The sequence below is a fragment of the Nanorana parkeri genome, unplaced genomic scaffold, assembly GCF_000935625.1.
Source record: "Nanorana parkeri isolate BGI_ZX_2015 unplaced genomic scaffold, ASM93562v1 scaffold115, whole genome shotgun sequence".
Taxonomy (NCBI): domain Eukaryota; kingdom Metazoa; phylum Chordata; class Amphibia; order Anura; family Dicroglossidae; genus Nanorana; species Nanorana parkeri.
In genome coordinates, this window is record NW_017306383.1 from 1,158,939 (window position 1) to 1,176,952 (window position 18,014).

Genomic DNA, 18,014 nt, shown 5'->3' on the forward strand with positions numbered 1-18,014 from the left:
CATCGGACAAAACTTTTCGTCCGATGATTGAACCGACGTACGATTTTCGTATGGCGGCCCCATCCTGCCCTGATTATCGCAAGGTTCAGTCAGCCTGTAGTGAAATAAAACACCTGAACGAATTGCGCTAATCGACCGCACGTATTTTCGTTTGCACATGAGCAGTGTTAATCGTGTGCAAATTTTGACGCACGGAAACACCACCAACCTTGCAAAAATCATACGATAGAACGGAGTTTTCAAATCTGCCGGATAGTCAAAAGTCGATCGATTGTATAGTATTTGCGGTTGTACACTGTCCATCAACATACGAAAATTGGCCGACAATTATAAGGTGTATGGGCACCTTTAGTGTTGGCTTGCTAAGTGTGTCACTGGCAGGATCACCAGGTGAAAATGAATTAAAAAGCCTGCAAAGGGCAAACTAATTTAACCACCACCAACCACCACCAGCCTAAACCAACGCACTTGTGGTGCCAGTAATGTTTAGGGCACCCAAAACATGGCAAGCAAGATGTGAGACAAACACTCAAACAGCTGCATGAGCTTCTTCTCCACGTTTGAAATGCTTGGGCTGCCCTATGCAGTCATGTGACAAACACAGCACATAAAAACCCTGCGCGTGTTCATGCACATGCTAAGTGTAAATAAGGCTTAATACAGAGATCGGCCAGCATACACTGAATGCTGCATGTCCATGTTGGGCGGAAGGGGGACCATGTAGAGGTGTGACTGTCCATTATTTTTTAAAGCAAACAGATGCTTGTGTGTACACCAGTTTATCAGATGTTTGCTTATTGCTAAAAGAAAAACACTGTGGTTGGAAGAGTAGATTTATAGCCTTTGAGACAGATAAAATATCTATGTAGGGCAGCCAGCAACCTTTGGACTGATAACAGAATACACTGTACTCATCTGTCTACTTATCTAGCAAATATGAAATGATTTTTTCACGTTGCTTTATACATTTTGCACAAATTATTGAAACATTTTTCTGCACATTTGCAGTGTTTTGATCTATTTTTCCATTTTGCTCTCTTGTGACTGCAACTAGTGATCTGCATTAAGGAGGATACTTCCTGTACAATTCTAATTTAAAGTGACATTAAAGGCAAAAACTTTTTTCCCTCCCCCAACGTTAATGTCAGCACTTACCTTAAATGATGTCTCTTAATCCGATCTTCTTCTTCTTTCCTGTCCTTTGGATGACAAACCAAAAGCGCCTCTCACTCACAATGCATGGCATGCACAGCAGGTGCAACTTGCACTACTGAAAATACCATGCATTTCTCTTTAAAAAAAAATTATTATTTTTTGATCACACGGCAAAGCATGGTATTTGCACTTTAAGTGAGAGGCGCTTTTGGTTTGTCATCCAAATGAATGTCAGTTCCAAACATTTCCCGCACTGTCATCACATGGCAGGTGTGTTGTGCGTTCATGGCATATTGCGGGTGTTAGCACACCTCCTGCACTGTCATCACATGGCAGGTGTGTTGTGCGTTCATGGCATGTTGCTGGAGTGACCCGGGCCACTATGCTTTCACACCGAGGGTGTGAGGAATCAGGGGAAGCTCCTGCATTGCGTTACAGTGCAAGAAGTGCATTGTCTTTGCATTCATGTCTAGTGATGGGCCGAACACCCCCGTGTTCGGTTTGAATTCGAACTTTAGAACATGGAAAAAGTTTGAATTCGAACTTGAACTCAATGCAAGTCTATGAGGGTAGAATCAGTTGACCCCATTTTGAAGGCTGATATGCAATTATGCAATGTATTGGCCATAAAAAGGGGGGATATGGGGATTCAGGTACAGCCCTGGGGGACATGTATCAATGAAAAAAATAAATTTTTTAAAGGAGCAGTGATTTTAACATCACTTAAAGGGAAACAATAAAAATGAAAAATGCGGTTCCCCCTCCCAAACAATACCAGAACCTTTAGGTCTGGCAGGAATTTTAGAAGGGACCCCATGTAAAAAAAACAAAACAACAGTGTGTGGGGTTCCCCCTCAAAGTCATTCCAGGCCCTTAAGGTCTGGTAGGATGTAATCCATGGTCAATCACGATGTCCAGCGTTGTCCACGAGTACGACGGCTCGACGAAATAAAAATAAAACAATCAAAAATAAATACAAATAATAATCATTTTTAAAAGACCCGACCCGCGGCAGAATGGCACTTTGACAGATGCCGGCAACATATAAACAATTGGGAGGAGCTAGCGGTGACAGTAGTACGGCATCTGACAGATGAGCCATGATTGGGCAAAGTCATCATGACTTTGCCCAATCATGGCTCTTATAGAGTACTGTGCCCAAATTGGGCAAAGTCTTGCACCTGATCTGTGGTCGGGTGCAAGGCTTTAGCCAATCAGGGCTTCACAAGGCGCAGTGCCTTGCGAGGAGCCCGCCGAACGCCCTGACAGTTTGCGTGTTCCCCGAACACACGAACTGCCGATGTTCGACATCGAGCCCGTGCCTATTCATGTCAAAGGACCCCTTGGATGCACTTCCTGCCGGCACTCCACAGTACCACATTACCGTGTGTTGTGTTGCATTTTAACAATGCCAAAATTTTACAACAATATCATATCCAATATCTTTTTTTTTTTACATCCTCCTCAAATCATCTCTGAATTGGTGCTGACTTCTTCCTTCTGGAGGGTGGCTACTTCTGTTCCCCATGGTCCCTGTGTATGTTGTAAAGTAGCCACCACTCCAAGCTCGCTCCTGTGATGGATTATAATCACAATTCAAATTAGACTTGTGCGCCGTCAAAAAATGTGTTCCGTTTCGTTCCGTTTTGTAATATCCATAATTTTTCGTAATTCGTATCCGAAACTCAATTCGGATTCGTACAATATACAGAGATGCAGAATAATATGAAGCTGCATACTCTGTGCTACTCCGGGGTACTGCCCTGTCTCCTGCAGAGGATCTCAGGTGGCTGTGTGAACTCTCAGGTGTTTGTGCAGGGTCTATGGTCTGCTGTGTGGACTTTCATCTATACTCCTGCATCCAATTCAGCCTGCAAGCACCCCATCTGCCACTACAGACAGACCCAGGAAGCTCCCAGTGTCGTTTAGCTCCTCCCTCTCATTCCCCTGCTCAGAGCATCGGTTCGTCGGGCACTAGTGGTATATGCATCAGCCTGCTCCGACGGACTGACGCTCATTTACATCTGTCTGCTCTGAGCAGGGGAATGAGAGGGAGGAGCTAATCAACGCTGTGCGTCAGGCATATCGGCCGTGAGGGCTGAACACAATCAGGCTGGCCACTCCTGCCCAGGCGGGGAGACACATGGGGGGCAATTTCCCCCCCCTCGCCCCCCTGTAGCGACGCCACTGGTCAGCACCAATTCAGAGATGATTTGAGGATCTACAGCTGAGTGATACACAAATAAGATACATTTATGTTAATAGTTAAGGTACTTGAGTGTATTTTTAAGATTTAACTCCTGAGTTTAGTGTCACATTAGGGGTACATTTTCAAATCATTCTCTGAATTCTCTGTGAGCTTTTTAAAGCAGGTTTGCCACCACAATGTACCAAACTCAAGAGCTCTTGAAGCATCTGCATGGCAGTGATGCTCAGAGCTGATATGTGGGGGAGCATTCCACGTCAAGATCTTAACGGTGTAAGGTCTGAGGGAGGACATTAACATATCAGTTGGGCTATGGTTGGAGGAAGTGTATGGTTGGTATGGTGGAAGTGGGGGGATATGGTGTTAGGCACAGTGTGTTGAAAAAGCATAACGAAACCCTAAGGGCCTGTTCACATGACGTCCGTTTTCTGTGCTGACCTTATCCGTACGCTCCTGCACTAAAAATGCATCCCAATGTATCCCTATGTGTTTTATGGGCTACAGTTCTCACGTGCGCAGTCCGCTCAGGTTACGACAGAAAAAATACTGCATGTCACATTTTGTACGGTCAGGAAACGGTCCGGAAATGCAAAACGCGTCAAAAACGTGTCAAAAACACGTAAAAAATGCACTGCACTGCAGCTAACATACTGACAGCCCCACTCCAGCAAAAAAAGAAAAAAAATTATAAAAAAAAAAACTGGAACGCATAAAAAACGCGCCAAAAATGCGGCAAAACACATAGCACTGTGTCTGCAGATCCGCACCTGATCCGGACCTGAAACTCATGTGAACAGGCCCTAAAACAAAAATTATATATATTGCAGTTTATCAGTCCTGATACCAGATTTGGTGGCTGCATTAGGCCTGGTTCACACCTGGGCATTTTACAGCGCGTTCCTACGCTCTGTAAAACGCTCAACATGTGAAAACCAATGATTGCCTACGGGCATGGTTCGCACCTGGACGTTTTACAGTGCGTAGGAACACGCTGCAAAACGCCCTATGCCCAAAGAAGTACAGGAGCTTCTTTGCGGCGTATTTGCCACGCGTATCCATTGGGATACAGCCAGGTAACCCTCACGAATCGTGGTAAAAATGCGCGGCACGCATATTCGATACGCCTAGGTGTGAACCCAGCCTAAGTTTTCTTTCTTCAGGCTAATAGGGAAAATACCTGTTCATCTTGCCAGAAGTGCAGTGTCCTTGTAACTTCCTGTGAGCTGAACTAAAAGGGGAAAACTTGTAAAACTTCCTTTTGACAGATATTGTGTAAACTATTAATCTTCCCACCCCCCATGTAATGGAGATGAACAAAGGCAGAGTAGTTTGAAGTCCAGCCTGTGTGACAACCATATGTCTCATTTAGTGGATCTTGGAGATGGCCACGGAGATAATGAGGCATCTCTTTGGGTCATGGGGGCTGGGGTGGGCAGGCATGGCTCCTTTCTATTTCCAGCCAGTGTGTCCCAGGTTGCTAAAAGCTGGGTGGTTAGTTGTGTAAAAGCCAAACACATCTCCAAACCAACTCTTAGCAACCTGGGATGCTCTGACCCAGCTCCTGATGACCACTGACGTCACTGGTTGCCAGGAGCTGAGTGGGACACTCTGGCCAGTGTCACACTACCTCCACACCCTCCCCTTCCCAGTTAGCACCACCAGCATTCTCCCCCACCATCTCAGGTGGAAAAAAAAGCCTAGGGAAGCCCCTGCATGGAGAGACAGGAAGTGTGTTGTTTTTATACACGTTTTTAAGAATAAGATCTTTTCATTGATTATGATATAAAAAGGCTTGTAATGGGTCAATTGGTATTTAGGGGTCAACAGTGATAAGGAAATGTAATCTTAATGTATATATTAAAACCAATCTACTTCCAACTTAAATAATAAATATTGCCAAATAGCTTAATTATTCCAACCCTGATATACTATGTGTTACCTCATTTTTCTTTTATAGGTTGAGTAGATTTGTTATACAAACAACTTCACGGTGGCTTAGAATCCGTTCAGTAATTAGTCACTGTCTTGTTTTGTGCAGTTTTTATGAATCCTAATTACAATAATGCAAAGTTCCTGTGTGTTTTACTGTCAGGTTCTGTGTTTGAGGCTGAACTGCGAAATGAAAACTCGCTGACATATCTAGTGCAGAAATGATTTACTGCTGGTAGAGGTTTTACTTCACGAGTAGAGCGCATATCTGCAAACACAGAAAAATATGTTACTCCCAGTTTGTGCCACAGTATACAGAGCTCAGCAGTGATGGACTACAAAATACAATTAAAAAGTAATTCCAAAAAATTCTAGTAAATCAATGTAGGTGTATGTCAAGCCAAGAACCTTTTTTTCTACATTTGCAATACAGTGGGGAAGGATTAGAGCTCCTGCTGGGTTTTATTGTTACGCAGGGCTCCATTAGAGAGATTTACCCTGACTTCCTGTCCTGCTGACAATGGTTTCACCAGACAGGAAGTGAGGTAGAATGTGCAACAAGGACATAGACAGTAATTAGAACAATTGACAGGGGTCTATCCTTCCCCTACTCTACTAAAGGAAATCCTTTTTATTTCTGTGTTGCTGTTGGAGAGTTCCCCTCACTTCATGTGTGGTAAAATAGTGTTAGCAGCACAAGAAATGAGGGTAAATCTGACAATCTAATAGTGATATCTGGAGCTCCATGCATCAGTAAAAACCTAACAGGGGTTCTAACCATTTCCCATAAACATAAACTGGACATAAACATTAAATGATTAGCTGACCCCTTTCTTTTTGTTCAAGTTTATGTTGTATCTGGATGGCACATGGATTTGTGGTTTGAACCCAGAATATAGACAGTTGTGACAATATGAGAACAACAAATGAGCAATTATAAAAGTATTAAGGAAACAGGGTCTGGGCCTGAGCCACGGCTATGCAGCTGGGTGTTTGATCAATGAGCTGTAGCAAAATGTGGGTATGGCATCACCCAAATGAGCATGGTTAAATAGTAATTGTTTAAGCCATCAGCTCAGTAAATAAAGGTGGTGCACATGACTACAATGTATATACACTACTCACACCCATGGGCAGGAAGTGAAGGAGACAGAGCTCCCGTCACCGCCATGAGACAAAATATATTGCAAATGTAAATAGTATGTAAAAGTTTTTGCCACCGTTTTAGACAAGACAGGCCTGGAGCACAAGAGAATAGAATCATGCACAGGGACAGAATAACGGGATAAAACTATTTAAACCAACGACTCTGAAGGTGACACAAGGCCACAACATGAACATGAATGGGAAGTAGTTTAAGCCTAAACTGTGTAAGGGTTTTTTACTGCTAGATAAGTATAAATGTGTAATTCTTTCTGCAGTTAGTGGTATCAGCTGACAGCATCGATAACTTAAAAAAAAATAACTTAAGTTTCTCATTTTACAATATATATAGGGGTTTGGGAGGTCATAGTGACATGAACATGCGACACACACACACACACACACACGCATATGCATATATAGCTTAACCTGGATGGATTGGTGTCTTTATTCAACCTTACTAACTATGTAACTGTATTCTTTCACTTCCTGTAGAGTCTACGAAATACCATTATCAACCACACCCATATAATATAATATAATTCACATGTGTATACTACTGACACTGTAAAAGAGATCAGGAGCATAGAGTATGTGAGTCTTAATGTTAGTGCAGTTCCATGTTCTGTACAACAGGTGGCAGCTCTAGTATCACCTCTCCCTGGGTTAGTGACCCATGGTGGCCTGTATTCAAAATGATATACACTCGTGCCAGACTGTATTTTAGTAAATCAAGATAATAAAATGTGTGCCCAGTTGAACTGTAAGTTTACATTTGCTGTTCAACAAAGTGTATTCATGGCTGCTAGGCGATATGGTGTAATCAGAAGTAGAACATGTTTGTTTGCTAAGCATTTGTGAACCTTCAGCAGCTGACAGAAAAATAAATGATTGCACATGACAGCTTGTCAGCACGATTAAAAAGTCTAAATTGATTAATGCCTAATCCCTTACCACAGCTGATGAAAACTTTTTGTTCAATGCTATAGAATAAAAAGAAATGCTCTGTGGGCTACATCTAGATATTATTGGCGTAGATTACTGTGCCACTGGACATGTGGTTCAGGTTAACCACTACCATGTTTATGAGGCAAATCCTGCAATATGGGTACCGTGGTCCCAGCAAATTATGTGCAGATGCGCCCAGGAAAATTTTTGGGAAAACATAATGCACTTTGACCTATGGCCAGCAGACTTAGAAGGACTGATGAGGGGGTTTTTGGATAAGCCACTCCTCTCGTTACATACACAGACCAGCCAATGTGTCGGTGTATTGGTAGCTGCTGTATGTAAAATATAGGGAAAACTGACAAATTGCATTGGGAGAGTTTGGGGGCAGTTAGGAAACTGTACTTTAAGGCCCCATTCACACTGAGCGATTTATCGTGCGATTTTTGCAGCGATATCGCTCATATTTCCACGCGATATCGCTCTATGTAGCTTCTCCAATCCATTTCAATGGAGCTGTTCACATCTCGCCACTCAATATCGCTTGTAGCTCGTCGCTGTAGCTTGTCGCTCCTAACTTGACCCTTTTTTCTAAGTGAAATAGCCAATAGGAATCTAGTTATGCATTTCTATGCAGGCTTTTTTTTTCTGACTGAGGGCGGCCATGTCAGAAAAAAAAAGAAACAGTTCGCTTTTCTTGTTCACCACATATAGTGTGAACATAGACTGGTTCTGATTGCTAGCTCTTTGGGCAATCAAACCCTTTGCTTCTTTTTTGTTTCTATCATTGTGCGCTTCTTTGCCTTTTTGTTCCTATTATTGTGGGGATTTTTTGCCTCTTTATTTTGTGGCCATGTTGTCTCTGTAGTTAAAGTAAAAGTGTTATCTGGGAGCATTTGGTCATTTCAAAAGCTCTTCATTGCAGACAAATGCCTTGTACTCACTGCCACCAGCTAATCTATAGAATCTGCATCAGTGGGCTGGTTTCTCTGTGATACTACTATCTAGATTGGAACTTATCTTTAGAAGCAAAGGTGGCATTGTAAAAATGTAGAAAAAACTCCTGAGTAGGGCACCTCTCTGCACCAGCAACTACTCATTGGTAATAGAGGTGAGGCCTGTATTTTGGTAATGTGATCTGCATTGTAGATCACTTTTGCAACATTTCTATGTTTTTTTTTTTTGTGGCCACATGTGGGTGCTGTAAAGCAGCAAAACTACTGTGCAAAATTAAAGTCAATATATGTGTACAATAAGTACAATCATGAATTAACTTTTGGTGTGATACTCAGGGCCTTGGTCTTGTGACCCTGTCATTTTTATAAATAGGGGTGGGCTTCTGATGACTGCAATGGTGAACGGACAGTGTGCGCTTGCGCACACTGGCCCGTTCGGCATTTGTCTCCCGAGCATGCCACAAACACGCCGACAATCGTACGATTCTCGGCGGGTTTCAAACATGCTCGTTAGACAAAAAACGCGTGACCGTACAGTAGAAACGGTCGCACACCTTCCATACACCTTACGATCGCTGGATTTCCCGCGATTATCGTACGATAATCGCAAGGTGTATGGGCACCTTTAGAGTGACGCTTCCCAAACTTCTGGGTAGGAGAGCACTCACCCTGAGTATCCCACATGCACAGTTCAGAAGGGTCCCATTTTTTTAATTTTTGGTCCCATCATCTCCCCAAGAGAGGGCTGTCAGGAGCTTCACAAACCATTCTGTACAATTTTGCATAATATGTTGTGTGTGTATGTATATATGTAAACTATTTTACTGGCAAGAGAATCTGTAATTCTGTGCATCCCTGCGAAATAGCACATCCACTGAGTACACCAACAGCTCAGCATGGTCAGATGACAGTGGAAAGATGTGGAGGATGAATCATCATGAAAAAACTATCTTTACCATATTGGTAGTATAATGAGACATCATTATGTAAGCATATGGAGTTCCTTCATACACTATAGATGCACTTGGAGTTGGGAAGAATTTTTGACCTTCTCATATCTTAGAATAATAGGAGCATTGTAAAAGATCAAGTGTAAAGCAAACACATGCAAAGGTTTTCTGTTGGGGGAGCCGCTGGGATCTGCATTATAGGTTTCATCCTTATTTGTCACCCCATCCAAATCTTTGCTGGAAGGTTGTCCCTGGATGTGAGCAAACTCGTTAATGCTAAATAACATCCAGTGCATGGTTTAATTGATATTTATTACAGATCCTTGACGCAAGTCAAGTTGCAAAACATTTTGACTTTCTCATATTATAATATTAGTAGCATTGTAAATCATCAAGCGTAAAGAAAACACATACAAAAACTTGCATTATTCTGTTGATGGGGCCACTGGAATCTGCATTATAGGTTTTATCCCCCCCAACCAAACCTTTGTAGATTGACCAGTTTCTAACCAGCATTAGAAATGGCTGAGAATGTGGTAAGGAAAGGGAAGAAGGTGTGAAAAAGAGGTTGCGATAAAGGGAACTGAATCTGGGATATTTTGATAATTTTTATATTACCTGCTGTGCTTCCATGGAAGATGTTAGGTAGCCCTTCATATCTTCATATAGGCATATGTAGATGCTATATGAGAAACTGGTAATCTTGCTGGAAAGTTGTCCCTGGCTATGAGCAAACTGTTTAATGCTAAATAACACCCAATGCATGGTTTAATTGATATTTATTACAGATCCTTGACACAAGTGCATTTATTTATTTATTCCAGGTATAGTCTCATAAATGTTTACATACTAATATAATAAAAATCAAAAATGTCCATGTCATTTTTCCTTTTAAACTCCATAATAGTTTTAGCTCTGAAAAGGGTGCCATAAAATATTCATTTCTTTAAATAATAAAAAAAAGAAGTTACTTTATCGCTATAGCTCGTGACACATAAAATGACATTCTTCTTTTCAGCAGCATCTGGTTTACAAGAGTTAACAATTTATTACATCATAATACATACAGGCCGGATGATCCTTTAGGCTTAGTTCACACATATGGCCCTTCAGTGCTGCTTTTCATTGGCGTTTTTTTTCTTCTTCTCACAAACAAGAAAAAAAAACGGCAAGCACATTTGTGTGGATAGTAGATTTGCTTCTCATATTTTTCTCTTTCAGGAAGAGAACGACACAAACATAAGTAGCCCCAAAAAGCTGCACATGTACATAAACCCTAAAGAGTGATTTAAGCTACTGTTTGTGATAGCTTATGTACAGTGTTTACACAAAAACATCGGTCAGGAAGAACTCAATCTCTACTTTTTTTTTCTCTACAGCACACTGGAAACACTGGATGCTGACTATTATTATAGTAGGGCAAATGAAAATGAACTATTTATTAATCTCAAATACTCTAAGAAGAGAACATTTTGTGGGCTACAGTTATTGAAATACTACAATCACATGGAGACTTAACAGAGTTTTTCTCAAATACAAAACTTCTCATTGTAAAGACACATTAACTTCCCAAGACTGACATGAATTGTATTAAAGTTCGTCTTGTAAATAAAAACACTCTCCGGAAACATTGAAAAACGCATTCTGAAGTGTGTCGTAAATCAAAAATCAGTTCATAAATATTTACACTGAAACCACTTTTTATATTGCTTTTAGAGAAGAATAAGATGAAGCATATTCTAAAATATATATCTATCTAAATTAATTAGAAATATCTGACCTAACAAGAAAAAAGGTATTATTATTTTTTGCTATTCCATAGAACAATGTAATTGAAAAACACAATATTTTATTAGTCAAATCAATGCAACTTAATTTTCCAACTGTGGAATAATGTGTAAAATGCACAATATTACCCAGCATGCATTTGGGTCACACATCACTGTTATGTTCAGTGTCTCCTAGGATTAGCATGGATTGATAATTCAGTGGGTCAGTTATTCAGATTAATCCTTCTGTGCTCACTGGAAAATCCTCTAAACCTGCAGTTTTGTGTCTCCTATGGGCATGAGGTTTAGAAACATGTACTGCTATAAATAAATGGAACTTAAGATTTGCAACAGTGACTTTCCCACATATAAATATTAAAAAATGCATTCAGATGTTTAGAAATTTCCAACAGATATCATAAGAATAATAATAAAAAAAGAAGCTTTGTGTTTTGATTCAGATCAATTTATTATGGGGATAGTTCAACTGCAGACTAGCAACCAGCCATTTTTAAGGGAATCTTACATACATTTATTAAAGTCAAATAGGCTGTTCACATTGCAAGGACATTTTTACTTTTGCAGGAAGTTTCCATTAGCTTGGTGAATGTGGTGAAATTTCACTTTGCAATGAATGCCCAATCACGTGCAAGGTAAATAAAAAAAATATATTTTTGTTTGCACATGATTGGATGATGGAAGTCAGCAAAGCTTCACCTCATTCACTGAACCAAAGGGAAACTTCCACTGCAAAGTGCAAAATCCCCTTGCAAAGTGAACAGCCTATTTGCCTTTAGTAAATCAACCCCATTGAAACAGCATAGTTTTTATTACCCACTGGGACTTAAAAAGTTAAAGGGTAAGTCCGCTTTCCCAGCTGAATTTGGGAAAATGGAATTACTCCCTCCAATATGGCCCTCCCCCCACTATACTTACCTTTTGGCAAATGCTCCTTACCCTTCGCCGGTACGCATATACTATCCATACCCCGTACTGCCATGTAGCGCAGTCCTGCACTCTGGAGTTTAAATTTTGATCACAAATGGCGAGCACTCATTGGTCAGCGAGGTCACCTGCCCACGCTGACCAATGAGAAGCACTTCTTAGCTTGCCATTTGTGAGCAAAATTTCAAAATCCAGAGTTCAGGGCTGCACTACATGGCAGTACAGGATATACACATACCGGCGTTCGCTCACCTCTCGATCCTGTCACGACTCTCTGCCGTGACAGGGGAGGGGCTGGATTCCCCCCTCCCCGCTCCGATCTGCCAGCGCTGACTGGCGGAATGGACGGGGGAGGGGGCGGGTACAGCTGGCTCTGCCTCTAGATAGGCAGAGCCAGCTGTCACTCACGCAGCTGGGCGGATCCAGACATAATTGTCGGGATCCGCTTCAGCTGCAGCGTCTTAGTATACCGCGAGCAGCAGCTCGCGGTATACTGCGGCGTCTCAGTATACCGCGAGCTGTAGCTAGGGTGAAGGGAGGACACTAGTTTGTGTCCTCCCGTTACCCTAAGGAGAACTATGGGGAAAAGCCTTAACCCCATAGTTCTCCTTTAACTGATAAACATCCTTCCTGGCATATGCTTGAAATTGCCTGTTGAAACAATTAAATTCTGGCATGCCTAAATAATGTACAGAACTTTCTCCCAGGAACTGAGATTTTTTTGACTGTCGCAAAGTTGCCAATGTTATATGGAAGGGGGGAAGATAAGCATCCTAAACAAAAAGGCAAACATAAATACCAGTTATTCACATGTCATATTCATCAGGGATACCTTATCAAGTAGAATGTATTATCTAGGAATTTACTTGAATTTTATACTTTAGTTATATTTATCACTTATCCATTCTTTGTATGCTTCACCTTCACTTTTTGGTTTGCTGAAAGTGTATCTGCATCTTTGGTGTAGTTACACTTATGATATATTTAGAATGTATTGTTCCCTGAAACTGCCCCCCACAAGTTCTATACTCACATGTTCCCAATTCAGCGACATATCGCCCACAAAACTGCCGAGCCTCTTCAGAGCCAGGCAAGCACATGCACAGTACATCCTCCATTCAATCCTTTGTGGAGTTTGTACTAGAATGGACAGTGTAGTGAGCATTAACGAATTGCTTTGAGGGCGATATTTTATTGGCTCAGGGGACAGGTTAGATAAAGACTAGCGGAGGTGCTGGAGACAAGAGGTGCAATTACACTTTAAAACTAAACTCCATGCAGATATGAAAGACATAAATCAATGCAGCCCTGTATCCAAGAAAACATGATTCAATGTATTTTCTTGAATGCAAGCAATATAAGTACCATAAGTTGACTTGGCATTAGCCTCTTGCAATACCCTGTACAGCACAGCTCAGACTGGGAAAGAAAGAAGAAGAAGCAGAAGGAGCCAGTCAGTTGTGCTGCAGTGCTCATATGCTAATAAAGGGCTTGCTTATAGGAGAAGAGAGGAAAGAGTAGAGTGTCAGAGATAGGAGCACATCAGTCTGATGTTTCTCCTTCACTTTCTAGTCACAGGCTGCAGGAAGGACAATATCTACAAGCCCAAACTTTTGTTTTAGTTTTGGATGGAGTGGAGAGGGATTAGAACACCTGTCTGTGACTTTGTTAGAGAAATTCACCCTCTCCATTGGTCCGAATGAGTGTAATCACAGAAAGAGAAAGAAAATCCCTTGTAGGTTGTTGTCGGAACAGGAATAGATGGGAAATTGAGACGCTAATTCTGATAAACCTGCTGACCACCAGGAATTTCCTTCTCTTTGGTGGGAAATTCTCTCACTTCCTTTTGTGGCTATCCGGCAGGAAGTGAAATCTCTCCGGTGGGACACAGAAGGTAGAAAAAAAACTTACAGGGGTTATAACCCTCCCTAATTCTATCCAATACCTACAAAAAAGTTTTGGCTCCAATTCTTCTTTAACTGCAGCACAGGAAAATCAGGTCTCTTCTCCTACCAGACAAGCTTGTGCTGTGTAACAGAGCAGTGTAAATCTCAGGAAATACAAATCCCTTAGCAGGTTCAATAGTTCCCTTATATATGTTTTCTTATCTATTTGCTTGAAGTTCAGCTTTAATTTATGCAAAAGGATGCATATTTCTTAAGGAGTTCATGTTGCTTTAACACAAAACTATACTGTTTGCTACAGATATATTGCTATAATGCAGCACAACTCAATCATTTTACAGTGAATTGCATTTTCTCATTACCATAGTGTAAACCCTGAAACATTACAACTGCACCAATCAATTGAATAGAATTCACCCGGGGGGCACTCAAACAGTGAGTATGCAAGGCAGGACACATGTTGGATATCCTCATAGAAACTTCATGTTAGCTGACTGATGGGCTCCCAAATTAGATTTACTGCTGGTCATGATTCCCCCTTATATAGGAGTTGCTATTTTAAGGGTTAAAATTTGAGTGTTTTACATTTAATGAGTCATGTGGTACACATTGCAATTCAGTAAAACCCCATGAAACTCTTAAACAGATCCTCAGATTCCACTCTTGATCTGCACATGCACATATTTGCTACAATATATAAAAGTGTATCACCACTCATTCTCATCATAAACATTTTAAACTTAAAAAGGCCCATGTGATAAAGGCGTCTCTGGCACAGCATTTAACGGCATACACTTCATCATGTTAAGATCTATATTGTTTCATTGCTAATGCTTGTCTTTTTTTTTAAGTGATGACAATACACATTTAACATTTACAAAACCTGTATCAAATATTGGCTAAAAATAAAAACAACAAGTGACTTTATTCTACATCACCCACTGAGCCATGAAAATGAACACCAAAATAAAATGATATTTCATTATAAAACAGAGTGATGTGACAATCACCCGAAACCCTGTACATAATCAAATAAAAAATGTCCATAACATTCCTAAGTGCAAACTTAAAATGAACCAAAAAAAGACTACCGAATGATGTGGGTATGGATATAACTGTTCACACCTCAGGGCAAAAGTCACTCTAACACAGATGATGGAGGAGGTTGACTACAGCAGTTAGGTCGTCTGAAATTCTTAAGAATAGATTGAAATACTCTGTGCTGTCTTCTTTTGCGCTTTTTCCCTGATGAATCTGAACAAATTGATTTACGGTTTTGCTTTAACTGAGCCCTAATCATTTTCTCATGTTCTCTGATTTGTCTCTGTAAATGATTCTGTATGGCAATGCCCAAAGCTTCCGGGTCCATAGCAGCCCCATATACTTCCCATGTCATGCCTTGTTCATCCCAGACTACATCCTTCACACTTTTAGTTTGCTGCTTTGCTTGGGTTTTTCCTTCTGCGCTTGAACTTGGACTTGATTTTTTTCCGTGTGGTTTAGCTGGTTCAGAGGTAGGTAGAGTGACCAAAATTGGTTCCTTTTTATCTTCCCTAGCTTTTCTTAAACGTGGAGTGAGCTGAACTGCACCCTGGTTATAATCTGATGCAGGTCTGGTTTGCAAGCTTATACTGCTTGACCTTTTGGCATGCTCACCTTCATCCTGATCCTTCCTAACGAGGACTTCAAGTACTTCTTCCACCTGACCTCCAGTAGCCCCAATACTGCTGTTAACCTGAACTTCAACATGAAGTGGGGTTGGCCTCTCCTCCTTCTTTGGCTTTTTGATATCAGTGGTGATGATAGCTTGGGTGGAACCCTGTTCATTTGTTATTTTAAAATGAAAGGGTTTCCGATCTGAGCCACCTTCACCAGGAACAGTAAGTGTGTCTGTCTGGTCACTTTCTTGACGGATATTATGAAGCTGGATATTTTCTATTCCACTTAAATGGTGAAGTCTGGCTTTACTGCCCAATTCATGGGCTGCTCTAAATTGAGCTTGCTCACCAAACAAATCTTTTGTTCTATGGCCAGTTTTAGGTTGAGTACTGTTCTCTATATTGATTTGGTAAACAGGTTTAACATTCATTAAAATTGGAGAAGCATTAGACATTTGCATTTGTGACATTGGATGACACAGCCCTTGTCCATCTAACTCATTTCTATATAAAACCTGTGAGTTTCTTGCTAGATCTTGATGCTGAAAAGAAGACCGTACCATATCTGGAGGACTTTTAGTGTGCAATTGCATAGGCTGCGAGCCCATTGCATCTGGTGGCTGAAAACATACTTTTGGAGCTAAGTGGTTTTGAGAGAGCTGTGAATGCAGTGCAAAGTTAGCACGGTCAATCTGATGGTTTCCAGGGTTACCTTGATAAATAATACATACTTGCTCTTGTCTTTCCTTTAGTACAGGAGAATTGGCCTTCAAAAATGCAGCTAAAATGCTAGGACTAGTGGAAACAGATTTATTCTGTACGTTTGCTACAGCTTGTACTTCAGCATCTTGTGTAGCTAAAATTTCTACCTGTGATGTCATAGTTCCCATTTCCCTGAACTTGCATACTAATTGCAAATCTAGTGCTTCATGATCTCCATTTGTGTTCAAATCATCTTCCAATATGCTAACATGTAAACACTGGTCAGATGACAGGACAGTCTGGAAATGTTTTACCTCTTCTTCTTGTGCTACAGCTGAAACGTTTCCTTCCTGAGTGTCTGCTGTCTTTGTTTCTTCACTAGTTAGAGGCATATGCCCATTCTTTACATCCTCTAGGCTTCCAGTCTCAATATTTGGTGACATTTCACATAGCTGTGTTGTAGTTGTACTGGTCTCCACTGTAAGCTGTGCTTTAACAACTTCTTCTAACACAGTTCTGTCTTTTGGTATGCTACTGTCCTCTGCTGCTGGTTCATCTCTTTGCAATGTCGAGTGGGTTACATCGCTTGTTTTTACGGGTGTGGTTGATAGTAGTGTGTTGTCATTAGGAGAAGCATTATGGATAGGATCTTTGATGGATTTTGTCTCTTGCTCCATTACATTATCTGCCCCCGAAGGTGGCAAGGGTTCTGATTGACTACAAGTCCGAAATGAAGATGAAGTCTTGTTGGCTTCGTGTGCTGTAATTTCGCATATACTTTCGTTATCAGATCCTTTTACAGATGAATTGCAGTTTTGATTAGATAAACAGACATTTGATATTTGTGTGGCATTTCCATTACTGCTGGGTGATGCATCTTTAACTTGGTGAGACATAGCCAAGGAAAGACTTTCATCTTCTGCAGATGTGGGTGATGTTTTGGCAGATCCCACAGGATCAGGTACAGTCCCCATGGAATCTTCCTTCCTTGGTTACAGATTCTAGGCAGGATTGTCCAGAGACACAAGGTAGCAGGTTTCAAAAATTGGTAAAGCCCTTACACCTATAAGAGAGAGAAAAACTGTTATTAAGTTGAATTATCAAAATTAAATCTACAAAAGATTATCACAAAAACAAGGTCTATCTGAGCGATTCAGATATTTCTATCCTACCAGAGGAATCTCTCCAAAAACATAAGCAACTTTGAATTTAAATCACAGAGGGGAATCAGACTGGGTGACATGCCCCAGTTTCACATCTGCTATTTTTTTAACAGGGTTATTCACAAAAGGGTGAAGAGTTTGGAGAAGGGAGGAGAAGTGAACAATCTAGGCCAAAAATAGCTGATTTGGAAAAATTCCCAAATTCAGCTCACTTTCCAGTTCAGCTATGTTGTCCTATTGGGGAGTATTATAGTACAGAATGAAATGAGATATGTTATTACATTGTTACAATTTATAACACATTTGTCATTAAAGGAGAAGTATGAGGTGAGTGCTTTTCACTCACCTCACAGAGCTAGCCGACCTGTGACAATGAGACTGTCACAGGTCGGCTCAGTAGATCGGGAGGTGAGCGAACACATACCGGCGTTTGCTCACCTCTCGATCCTGTCACTGCAGAGAGCCGTGGCAGGCACAATTGTCGGGATCCGCTTCAGCTGCGGCGTCTCAGTATAGCGCGGGCTACAGCTCGCGGTATACTGAGCCTAGGGTGACGGGAGGACGCTAGTTTGTGTCCTCCCGTTAC

The 18,014-nt window shown here is 41.1% G+C and overlaps 2 protein-coding genes across 2 annotated transcripts in view; both read right to left on the reverse strand.

Moving 5' to 3' along the window:
• LOC108784447 (cubilin-like) overlaps positions 1 to 12,056 on the reverse strand; it is a 74,641-nt gene extending 62,585 nt beyond the window's left edge. Inside the window, exons 1-2 of the mRNA XM_018553274.1 lie at positions 11,993 to 12,056; positions 10,259 to 10,311 (exon numbers count right to left, since the gene is read on the reverse strand). Coding sequence (XP_018408776.1) covers positions 10,259 to 10,311; positions 11,993 to 12,056 — 117 coding nt within the window. The remainder of the gene's footprint in view (positions 1 to 10,258; positions 10,312 to 11,992) is intronic.
• A 2,987-nt stretch (positions 12,057 to 15,043) lies between these two features.
• GPRIN3 (GPRIN family member 3) lies at positions 15,044 to 17,239 on the reverse strand. Its single transcript, XM_018553275.1, has one exon. The coding sequence runs from the start codon at positions 17,237 to 17,239 to the stop codon at positions 15,044 to 15,046; it is 2,196 nt and encodes a 731-aa protein (XP_018408777.1).
• Between the last annotated feature and the right edge of the window lie 775 nt (positions 17,240 to 18,014).